At 45.8% G+C, this 12,702-nt stretch overlaps 1 protein-coding gene across 1 annotated transcript; it reads right to left on the bottom strand.

Annotated features, from left to right (window-relative positions):
* Positions 1-4,685: 4,685 nt before the first annotated feature.
* mterf2 (mitochondrial transcription termination factor 2) lies at positions 4,686-9,565 on the bottom strand. The gene is given in 3 exon segments (XM_072484892.1): positions 4,686-5,625; positions 5,627-6,347; positions 9,498-9,565. Coding segments are annotated over 2 exon segments (1,176 nt in total). The 5' UTR covers positions 6,328-6,347; positions 9,498-9,565; the 3' UTR covers positions 4,686-5,150.
* Between the last annotated feature and the right edge of the window lie 3,137 nt (positions 9,566-12,702).

Below are 12,702 nucleotides of genomic sequence, written 5' to 3'. Positions count from 1 at the left end.
GTGGCACCCTGGCTCTTCCCCTGGCACTGCCAGGCAGGCACCCTGGCACTGCCACCCTGACACTGACAAAGTGGCCGTGTGGCACTGACAGGCTGGCAGTACTGCCAGGGCAGCAGTGCCAAGTTTCCTGGGTGCCAAGGTGGCACTGAGCCTAAGTGGCGACCACACCCATGAAAGGAGGATTGAGGGGGGTATGAAGGCTGGAATGTTCCTATATCAATTGCATTCTACACCTACACGATGCGTAGAATTCCACATCTAGGGGTTGTCAAGGTCCACTTAAAAAATTGACTCTTGAAAGGAAATCATTAAAAATGTGAAAGTGCTGGGCTTTGATCAACTGTAATTCTGCCAAGATAATAGGATCTGTTAAGCAGCCGGATACACCCAACAGACACTCTAGATTCCTGTAGAGGATGAAGTAACCTCATCTCCTGTTGGTTTCTCCTGTCCTGAAACGTGTTATAGGTATCTGAGATGAACCATCAAAAATGTTCTACAGCAATGACTACAAGACATGTTAATTGTAAGGGTCCTTCCTGCTTATGACCTTATTTCCCCTTTCTTTTATTTTGCTTAATGGACAAGAAACAGAGAGAATGAGGAATTCAGAAGGTACAGGAGAGAACACTCTGCTAGTTTGACCAGGAGATTTAGACTTTTCATCACCAGAGATGGGGATAGACTCAGTTTGATTGATTGGCTGGGGGCCAATGAACTGGCCCAAAAGGCTGTACTCTGCCCAGTAGCAGATAGTGAGTGGATCCTGTCCCCGTGGAATGATTTTCAGAGTCCTAAGGAGCTCAGTTTGACTCCTGGAAGCACAAGAACTCTCTCTCTTCCGTGTTTTCTCCAGAAAGACTGTGAGTGCTGTATTTCTGGAACTGCAGAGAACCTGAATGAATGGATCTACAGGAAAATCATTACAGGCTGTAAACACAGATCAGGACACTCTGTCTCTCTGCAGAAAGGCTGTGAGTGCTGTGTTTCTGAAACTACAGAGGCCTGAATGAATCTACAGTAAAGCCTCGGACTGAAAGTAGAGTTTGAAGAGGAGTAAGGTGCTGGAAACAACATCTGAAACAAAGACTCTTGCCTGTTTACTCATGAATTTTTTTACCCTTTCTTCCCCGCTGTGTCTGTCTTGTATATGTGTGTGTAGAGGATGTTGGGGGGCAAGTTAAAACAGGGATTTGGAATTAGATAATAGTTAATCAGTTGTGTTTGCTGCAAATATGCAAGGTGTGCAGGTTAGGTGGATTGGTGATGCTAAATTGCCCCTTAGTGTCCAAAAGGTTAGGTGGGGTAACGGGGATAGGGTGGAGGCGTGGGCATAAGCAGGGTGCTCTTTCCAAGGGCCGTTGCACTCGATTGGCCGAATGGTCTCCTTCTGCACTGTACATTCTATGATATACATATTTCATTACAGTTTTTGTTATTAATAAAAAGTAATTGTGTTTAAATTTACAAACCTGGTGACTGTAATTATTGGGCAGCCAAGGGCCAAAAACTGAGGGTATTTTTTTCAGAAATATTAGTTAATCCACTTGTGTTGTGACTCTGGTCAAGAGGGGCAGGAATTGACCACTAGCCCAGGATGTCGTAACATAATCAAATTCCTTTTTTTGGAATATACAGAGAGGAGTTTTAAGAACTGTTTTGCCAAAACCGACAAAGAGAGAGCCAAGTCATCACAGTCATCTCAAAAAGCTGCTGAAAGAAGTACGAAGGAATATCTCTGTCTCTTTCTCTCTCTCACCAGCAAAGTGCAGTTACCCGAATATTTACAGGGAAAATAAATTATGAAAAAGCTTTGTTTTGACGAATCGAGGGGGTTGAATAGAGGGGAGCCAGTTCACCCCTGCCCTCGTCGTAACAGTAGAACCTCTCAGTTCTGGTGTAATTCTAGTCATTCTTTTTGAATCTGGGTTCTTCACTTGCACACCAAGAAATGGTGGTTGAATTAATGATATTGTCACCATAGGAGATAGGTGAGCTGTTTGTTACACTGCTCCACTTTCCCCCTCACCTGGTGCCCGTGATATGTCCCATTGTGGGGTAAGCATCCACCAGCTTAATCCTTCCTTCAGGGAAAAAAAATTTGTCCTACCGGTCCATGCTTTAAATTTCTTTATGCTGTCTTTTAAAAGATAAGCAAGAGGAGCATAAGAAACTAATTTTTATTTATTTGTGGAGAGGCCAATGGGTCTCATTATCACCAAGCCCTCCTAATACAATTGGGAATACACCATTACTGTGTGATCTCTAGATGTATGATAACATGAACTGGGGTTGTGACATTTGGAACTCTGGACGGCTTCACCCCGCCATTTGGCCCCATATATATTTCTCCAAACTCCAGAATGATGGAGCAGGCTTGATGGGCCGAGTGGTCTACTCCTGCTCCCATTTCCTCTGTTGTTGTGATCTCTGGTGTATTTCCAGCACTTTGTTTTATTTCTGATTTCCAGCATCTGCAGTATTTTATTTCCATTCCGATATTCCAGTGCTCTCCAGGACACTCTCCCAACTCCTCCTTCTGAAAACTTCATAAACTCTGCAGCTCATATCGTACCCAACACCCAGTGCCGATCATTCCTGCCAATGTACTTGCTGAATTATATTAGTCCTTTGGGTTTGTGTCCAATTTTAATTGTTCATTCTCATGTTTATCTCCCGTGATAGCGTGACCCTTACCTATCCTCTTACAACACCACCACCTCTAAAAATCCCCGCCCCACCGTGGGATTTAATTCCAGCAGCTGTTTTGGTGGGATTTGAATTGATATCCCCCAGAGCATTAGCCTGGGTATCCGCATTACCAGCTTAGAGACATTGCCACTATCGTCCCCACGTAAATGCAACTAATCAGGACATTGTTGATCCCACTCCTGGAAGACAGTGCGCAAACTAAGAGGAAACTCTTCAAGTTCCAACAATTGCATTCAATTAGAGCAGGTTTCATAAGCATTAATCTCCAGGCGTTAAGCTCATTCAACCCGAAAGGACGATTAACGTTTTCCTAGTGACCTGATTTATAGTATGGGACAGAGACAAGAATTTAAGGAAGAGATGCTTTACTATACATGTCAGAACCTTGACACAACATCCTACATGATTTTTTTTTTCAATTTAGAGTACCCAATTCATTTTTTCCAATTAAGGGGTAATTTAGCGTGGCCAATCCACCTAACCTGCACATCTTTTGTGTTGTGGGGGCGAAACCCACGCAAACATGGGGAGAATGTGCAAACTCCACACGGACAGTGACCCAGAGCTGGGATTGAACCTGGGACCTCGGCGCCGTGAGGCAGCAGTGCTAACCACTGCGCCACCGTGCTGCCCGAACATCCTACATGATTGAAGTAACTTTCAATAAACCAACATTATTGCAGTTTTATTCTGCAGATATGTCAGTTTGTATAAACAGAATAAAACCAGCAATTGAAGAGAGAGGGCAGCAGATTGAACTTTCAGGTGGGCTGGTGTGAGAGAGAAATGGCTCACCACTGATTGCTTCATAGCTCCACATTAACTCCTTCCAATAAATATTTACAAATGTACACAAATGCAGTAAAGTTGTCGAAGATTTATGGGACGTCTGTCTGTGGCATTCTCCGAGTTCATCTGATTGACATGATTATTAGCACGCATCCGAGTAGATATGTGAGACCAGAAAAGACAGGAATGTTCACCCATTCAACATTTTCAGTTTGATCAAACTATTCCTGCCGTTTTGGGCACTGATGGGGAAAGATCCTCCCCCGATAAAAAAAATAATTTGGTTTAGGATTTTAAAAAATGCTACTTCCTGCACAGAATCAGATGAGAGAAGCCAATGCCAAGATTGATCATTGTGCAGTGTCTTGGTTCGAGGAGAAGGAGGAGGAGGAAATATCCAGAGCAGAATCCATTTGCTGAAAGTTAAACAATAGGACATTGCACAGTGGAAGGTGGTTTACAACAAAAACTTTATTCACTTCAAGAAAACAATCACCAATAATTGAGTCATGGTGACCAGTCACAGGGGGTGTTTCAAAGTTGTTTAAACTATACAGTGAATCTTCACTCGGTGACTTAAAAAAAAAAATTAGAGTGCCCTATTATTTTTTTCCCAATTAAGGGGCAAATCCACCTAACCACATCTTTGGGTTGTTGGGGTGAGACCAACGAAGACACGGGGAGAATGTGCAAACTCCACACGGATAGTGATCCGGGGCCTGGATTGAACCCGAGTCCTCGGTGCCGTGAGGCAGAAGTGCGAACCATTGCACCACTGTGCCGCCCCTCTCGCTCGGTTACCTGAGAGTGAGAACCCCCATGTTAGGAGAGGCCGAGTGGATTGATGATTGCAATGAGCTGTATATATTGATTAATCACAGGTTTATGCAGTTTTACCCCTTCCTCATTCACACTGTCAGCTCACACCGTAGAGATTTCCTCTTCATGCCATCTTCTTTCTCCTGCTAACCTGCCCACTGAGTTATTACAGGCATGTGTTCATGATACAAATTCATTATTTGAATGGAACATAGGAACAGGTGAGGCCATTCAGCCCCTCGAACCTATTCCATTGCTGATCTGTATCTATTTATTCGCTGTAAACTCCATATCCCCTGATATCCTTCTCCAACAAAAATCAATACATCTGTTTTGAAAGTTCCAACTGACCCCCCCGCCCCCCCTTCCGCCACCCCGCCCCAGTATCCACAGCATTTGGGGTGACAGGAAATCAAGTCAGCCGTGATCTTATTGAATGGCAGAGCAGGCTCGACGAGCCGAACGGCCTTCTCCTGCTCCTAGGTTCCAACTTCGAGCTCTTGAGTTGACACAACTCCATTGCTCACTGGGTGGAATCTCTCCATCGCTAATAATAATAATAATCTTTATTAATGTCACAAGTAGGTTTACATTAACACTGCAATGAAGTTACTGTGAAAATCCCCTAGTCGCCACACTTCGGCGCTTGTTCGGGTACACAGAGGGAGAATTCAGAATGTCCAATTCACCTAACAGCACGTCTTTCGGGACTTGTGGAAGGAAACTGGAGAATCCGGAGGAAACCCATGCAGTCATGGTGAGAACATGCAGACTCTGTACAGACAGTGACCCAAGCCGGGAATCGAACCCGACTAACCACTGTGCTACCACTACTCCTCAATGTTTAAGGGAGCGACTGGATTAAATAAGGGTCTCTGTTTCCTCCAGTCCATCTTTCCGCAACTGCTCTCAAAATCCTTTTTGGTTCCATTGAGCAGTTCCAGACTGTCCCTTTTAACATTATACCCCAAAGCGACCAGCCTCCTGATGCGATGGTGCACAATCTGTGTAGACAGCTCGAGAACTGCAGGGCTTGCTCTGACCTGCTCCACTGAAAACCCTTCCTTCAAAATGGCACCAAGGCGTCCCTCTAAAACGGGAACTGAGAAGTACAGCAAGGCCGGGCAGCTCAGGAGGATCATTTTCAGTCCCTCATCGGTACATTGCAATGCTTGGTGACAGAATACAGCACAATTCTCCATTGTACTGGGGGAGAGCTCGATTATCAACCCCTTGAGCTTGGAGAGCAGCTTGAGGCGTTCAGCACTGCTGAAGCCCAAGGATTGGAGGAAAGTCAGGTTTTCACACTGCCTCTGGAGGTTTCAACAAGATAAAAGGATTCTGGCTCAGCAGTTTCATTAGCCAGACCCTCATGTCGGCTTGGGTGCCACCCAGTTGAAGGTAGCTTTGCTGTAAAGTCTCAATGACTGTCTTGTTCCTATCCACACTGCTGCAGAAGATCTGCGGAGAACTGGCAAGCAAGCGACTGATAATCCTTTTGTTCAGGTTTAATGTCTGGAAATATTTGATGTTGTCCTGCCGATTCCTATGGTTTCTGACTGTAAAGAAAGATTCCGGGAACCGCTCTACAATCCTCACCAGCTCTTCCTCATTGGAGCACAATTTTCCCCACAACTCCCGTTGGGCACTAATTTCTGCTGGTGTGCAGAGAACAGCTTCAGGATATCGTTCTAAGATGAGGGCAATTTTCTTCCCCTCAGCTCCCATTTCTTTTAAAATGTTGGCGATCTCATTGACGTAAGCCACATCTGCAAGCAACACCCAGCTTTTCAGCTGGCGGATTTTCGTTACGTCCACCGACAGCTGGTCCAGACTGTCCACGGTCTGTCTGTTTTCCTTTCTCTTCACCGCACAGGTCGAGAACTGAAGACTGCCTCTGTACATTTCTCTGCTCCACAGGGCTGAGGAGAATCGATGTCCGCTGCACCGCCCACCATACAACAATCCCAGTCCAACCATCTTCCAGAGACAACCAGGTCCATACATTTCCACCCCCGGATATCACCCTGGGGGAGACAGAAAACTAAGAGTGAATGTGATATCTGCCCAATAGCAGAAAAGTTAGAGGTGCTCAAATTCATGAGTGGTAAATAGACAGATCATGTTTCCAATGGCAGAAGGGTTGGTAACCAGGCAGCACAGATTTAAGGTGCATATAGAAAAGTTGCCATAGAAAAGGAGGCCATTTGGCTCATCAACTCTATACTGCCTCTCTGCAAGAGCAATTCAGCTAGTCCCAAGCCTCTGCCTCTTCCCCATAACCTGCCATTTTTTCCCCATTCACATATTTATCCAATTCTGTTTTCAAAGCAACAATTGACCTTGCCTGCATCACACTTTCAGGCAGTGCAATCCAGATCCTAACCATTCGCTGTGTATAACAGTTTTGCTGTTGCTTCCTTTGCCAGTTACATTGTTGTTCTCTGGTTCTCAATCCTTCCACCCAATGGTAACCAATTTCCCTCTATCTATCCCATCCAGACCCCTCATGATTTCTCATAACCTCCTTTCTCTTGTATTCTGTTTCTTTATTAATAAAGCCCAAGATTATGTATGTTTTATTTAGCCAACATTTATTGTCCACCCCAAATTGCCCTTGAAAAGGTGGTGGTGAGCTGCATTCTTGAACCACTGCAGTCCATGGGGTGTAGGTACATGCATTGTGCTGTCAGAGTGGGGGTTCTGACACAGCAGCAGTGAAAGAACAGCGATATATTTCCAAGTCAGGATGGTGTGTGACCTAGAAGGCAACATGGAGATGGTGGTTTTCCCATGGATCTGCTGCACTTGACCTTGTAGATGGTAGTGATCGTGGGTTTGGAAGGTGCTGTTGAAGGAGCCTTGGTGAGTTACTGTAGTGCATCTTGTAGATGGTACACACAGCTGTTCGGCAGTGGGGGGAGTGAATCTTTGTGAATAAGTTGTCTATCAAGCGGGATGCTTTGTCCTAGATGGTGTCAAGCTTCTTGAGTGGTGCTGGGGCTGCACTCATCCAAGGAAGTGGGAAGTATTCCATGACATTCCTGACTTGTGCCTTGTAGGTGGTGGACAGACTTTGGGGAATCAGGTGAATTACTCGCCACAGGATTCCCAGCCTCTGACCTGCTTTTGTAGCCACATCATTTATATCACTTTTCTAGTTCAGTAACTCTCAGGATGTTGATAGTGAGGGTTTCATTGATGGTAATGCCATTGAATTCCAGGGGAGATTCTCCCTTGTAGGAAATGGTCATTGTCTGGCACCTGTGTGTTGTGAATGTTATTTGCCACTTATCAACCCAGGCCTGGATATTGCCCAGGTCTTGCTGCATTTAGACATGGACTGCTCCAGCATCCGAGGAGTCATGAATGGTGCTGAACATTGTGCAATCATCAGTGAACACCTCCACTTCTGACCCTATGATGGAAGGAAGGTCATTGATGAAGCAGCTAAAGATGGTTGGACCTCGGACACTCCCTGAGGAACGCCTAGGGTGATGTCTTGGAGCTAAGATGACTGACCTCCAACAATGACATTGTCTTTCTTTGTGCTAAGTCTGACTCCAACCATTGGAGAGATTTCCCCGATTCCCATTGACTCCAGTTCGCTAGGCATCCTTGATGCCACTTACGATCAAATGCTGCCTTGATGTCAACGGCAGTCAATTTCACCTCACATCTGGATGGTCCTGGCAGAACCAGAATTGAGTGTCAGTGAAGAGGTTATTGCTAAGCAAGTGCCGCTTGATAGCAGTGTTGATGACCTCTTCCATCACCTAGATGATGATTGAGAGTAGACTGATGGGGTGGTAATTGGCTAGGTTGAATTTGTCCTGTTTCTTGTGTACATTTCTACATTGCTAGGTAGATGCCAGTTTTGTAGCTGTACTGGAACGGCTTGGCTAGGGGTGCAGCATGTTCTAAAGCATGGCACGTTTTGGAGCATGCCAAGTTTTGGAGCACAATCCAAAGTAGCTTGCTGGAAAATTGTCAGGACACATAGCCTTTGCAGTATCCAGAGTCTGCAGCCATTTTTTGTTTGCATGTGGAGTGAATTTAATTGGCTCAAGACTGGTATCTGTGATGCAGGGGGCCTCTGGAGGAGGCCGAGATAGGTCAGCATTTCTGGCTGAAGACTAGCAAATGTTTCAGCCTTATATTTTGCACAAATCTTCTGCGCTCTCCCATCATTAAGGATGGAGATATTCGTGGAGCCACCTCCTCCAGTGAGTTGTTTAATTGTCTACCACCATTCACGGCTGGATGTGACAGAACTGCAGAGCTTAGATGGTTGTGGAATTGCTTCGCTCGATCTACAACTTGCTGCTGGTAACACTCCATCAGTCTACTCTCAAACATCATTTTGTTGCCCTGTGTTGTAGTTTCACCAAGTTGATACCTCATTTTTCGGTATGCTTGGTGTTTCTCCTGGCATGCCTTCCTGCACTCTTCATTTGGACCAGGGTTGATCCCCTAGCTGGGTGGTAATGGTAGAGTGGGGGTTATGCCAAGCCATGAGGTTAGATTGTGGCTACATACAATTCTGCTGCTGATGACCCACAGCGCCTCATTGATGCCCAATCGTGAGTTGCTAGATCTGTTCGAAGTTTGTCCCATTTAGCACGGTGGTAGTGCCAAACACGATGAAGGGACTGTGGTGGTACTATTGAGCCAGTCTTGGCGATGAACATTGAAGTCCCCACCCAGAGTATATTCTGTGCCCTTCCCACCCTCAGTACAATAGGAATCAGAACCAGAGAGAATTATTTAAACACTGAGTTGTTCATGCTGCCAGTAAGGGTGAGTGTAAATTTTAAAAAAAATATTTTATTAAGCCATTTATATTATAAATTGAAACTAAAAAGCAACCACACACAAAACTCAGCCAGCATGGCTTACATAAACAACTCCCCAACCCCAATTCCCCACCAACCTTGTGTAAATGTAATATTAACTTTCAATAGGAGCATGTGGGTCAATATTTTGAGTGGGGCCTGAGGGGCTTAACCGGGTCTCATTTTCACTAGGTCAGCACAGGCCCGAGTGGGCAGATCCGACCCACAGATTCGGGGCGAGTCCGCCACTGCGAACCTGAACCCAGGCCCGGGCACATATTGCTCCGCTCCGCCCCCCCGGCAGCTGCTCAAAGCGAGCCCTGTCCCCGGAATTCCGCTCACCTGAGGCCGAGGGCGGCGCGTCTGCGAACCGCTTACAGGCCGCAGGCTGCCAATCACCGGAACCCCGCCCCCTGGCTGAGACCACGCCCCCTGGTCGAGACCCGCCCCCTGGCCGAGACTCCGCCCCTGACCGAGACCCCGCCCAAACACTGACCCCGCCTCCTCCGAGAGTCCGCCCAATCACTGACCCCGCCCCTTACTGACACTCCGCCAATCACTGACTCCGCCCCTGACCGGCACTGCGCCCAGATACTGACCCCGCCCCTGACTGAGATCCCGCCCAGCCACTGACCCCGCCCCCTCCGGGACTCCGCCCAGTCACTGACCCCGCCCCCTGACTGAGACTCCGCCCAGTCACTGAGCATACCCCTGTAGCCCTGTCCTCTGGCCGGAGCCTGTGAATTTGGTGATAGGGACAATGTCCTCACTGAATTTTTTAAACAATATAAACTCCAAGTAAATAGCCAAATGACTGTCAAAGCCCAGAGCTCTGAGCTTGGACAGAGTCATCGGACTCGAAACGTTAGCTATTTTCTCTCCCTACAGATGCTGCCAGACTTGCTGAGATTTTCCAGCAATTTCTCTTTGGCTTCAGATTCCAGCATCCGCAGTACTTTGCTTTTATCCAAGTAAATGGCAGCAGATTTGAAGAATGGAACAAATGATTTAGTTTCTTGTCTCAGAGAGACTTTATTCTCCAATGATGATTAATTTCCAAACATTGCTGAACAGACCCCCCCCCCCCCCCCCTCCCCAGAGCAATCTGAGCAAAGCTGGAATTGTATCCATAGTCTGTACAGCTGGTTACAGCTTCGTGAGGATTCACCCCCTGTGCTGACCCAGTTCCCGACTCCCGGCCCCTTCCCCCATCCTTGGGCCTTTTTCCGGGTTCCTGGAGGCTGCCTGACTCTCCGGCTGGGGCTGCTGGACACTGACACAACAGGAAATCATTACTGTCTCAATTCTCCCTCTGCCACAGTCTCTGCTTCCAATACGGCGGCACGGTAGCACAGTGGTTAGCACTGATGCTTCACAGGGACCCGGGTTGAATATCTGGCTTCGGTCACTGTCTGTGTGGAGTCTGCACATTCTTCCCGTGTGTGCGTGGGTTTCCTCCGGGGGCTCCAGTTTCCTCCCACAAGTCCTGAAAGATGTGCTTGTTAGGTGAATTGGACATTCTGAATTCTCCCTCAGTGTATCGAACAGGCGCCAGAGTGTGGCAACTAGGGGATGATCACAGTAACTTTGTTGCAGTGTTAATGTAAGCCTACTTGTGACACTAATAAAGATTATTATTATTAAAAGCAGAGATTGCAATTATATAGCAACTTTCACAACCTCAGGAAGTTCCAAGGCTCTTTACAGCCAGTAAAGTACTTTTTTTGAAATGTAGCCACGGTTGCAAGCTGCTACAAACAGCAGTGTGATCATGGCCAGATGACGTGTTTTAGTCATGGTCGTTGAGGAATCAATATTTGCTCCAGTGGGAACCTTTGCATCCACCTTTGAGGGCAGTTTATATCTCATCCAAACAACACCCTTGAGAGTTCAGCACTCTCTTAACACTGCACTCGAAAGGGTGCAGAGAAGATTCACCAGGATGTTGCCTGGGCTGGAGCTTTTCAGGCTGGTTAGGCTGGGGTTGTTTTCCTTTGAGCAGAGAAGGCTGAGGGAGGACCTGATCGAGATGTACAAAAATATAAGGGATATTGATAGGATGGATAGGAAGAAACTTTTTCCCCTCAGTAGAGGGATCAATAACCATGAGGAAGATATTTAAGGTAAGGGGACAGAGATTTAGCAGAGATTTGAGGAAAAATCTTTTCACTCAGAAAGTGGTAAGAATCTGGAACTTACTGCCTGAAAGGGATGTTACAACTGGACTGGAAATTCCATAATGGAACCGTGGCTCAAAAGACTGTAATGTTTATTGTTTTTTAGAAAACGTGGAAGAACAGGGTCATAGGATCGTTATTAGTTCTTCACAACACAATAAAAAAATATTTATTTAACATGAAAAGTTTTATAATAATACAATGCTCCTTTATTCCCACTTGTCTTCACAAATATACACAGATTTTAAGGTTAACACGGATCATAAAGAACATCTTAGGCTATAATGGTCTCAGTATCATGCAGTCCCTTTAAACACACAGACTGGCTGTGGTCACACACATACTATACTCTGACCCCAAGTGAATTTCTGTGGATTTCTCTTCAAAATCTTGCCAGATAATTCTTATACCTTGAGCCATCTTGTCTCACTGAACTCTGGCTTCCACAGAAATGATTTAAAATTCCGCTTTCAAAAAGACACTTTCAAATCTTCTTTTAAACAATGCTTTCCCTCAGCTTCATCCATAAATGATTTACTTTCAGATCTTACACCTCTCTATTCAGGATTCTTTTGTCTTCACTGTCTTCACAATTGCTTTACCTATCGATTCTCAGGCTGCATTAAGACTTTTGACTTAGCTCTTAAGTCTGCTTTTCCACTTTAAATCTGGTTACTCCAGCTGTCTCTTTAACTCAGAACACTTTATCAGCTTTTCCCTTGGATTGGATTTGTTTATTGTCACGTGTACCGAGGTACAATGAAAAGTATTTTTCTGAAAGCAGCTCAACAGATCATTAAGTACATGAGAAGAAAAGGGAATAAAAGAAAATACATAATAGGGCAACACAACATATACAATGTAACTACATAAGCACTGGCATCGGATGAAGCATTACAGGGTGTAGTGATAATGAGGTCAGTCCATAAAAGGGTCATTTAGGAGTCTGGTGACAGTGGGGAAGAAGCTGTTTTTGAGTCTGTTCGTGCGTGTTCTCAGACTTCTGTATCTCCTGCACGATGGAAGAAGTTGGAAGAGTGAGTAAGCCGGGTGGGAGGGATCTTTGATTAAGCTGCCCGCTTTCCCCAGGCAGCGGGAGGTGTAGATGGAGTCAATGGATGGGAGGCAGGTTCGTGTGATGGATTGGGCGGTGTTCACGACTCTCTGAAGTTTCTTGCGGTCCTGAGCCGAGCAGTTGCCATACCAGGCTGTGATGCAGCCCGATAGGATGCTTTCTATGGTGCATCTGTAAAGGTTGGTAAGGGTTAATGTGGACATGATGTCCTTGAAATGTCCTGTTCGACTTTTGGTCTCTGTTCCCTTAACTTCAGTCTTCCTAAGACATTCTTTCTGTCCAAATTCCCTGGTTA

The sequence above is a fragment of the Scyliorhinus torazame genome, chromosome 19 (genome assembly GCF_047496885.1).
Source record: "Scyliorhinus torazame isolate Kashiwa2021f chromosome 19, sScyTor2.1, whole genome shotgun sequence".
NCBI lineage: Eukaryota > Metazoa > Chordata > Chondrichthyes > Carcharhiniformes > Scyliorhinidae > Scyliorhinus > Scyliorhinus torazame.
Note: the sequence above shows the minus strand (reverse complement) of the source record. Positions and strands in the feature narration are given on the sequence as shown.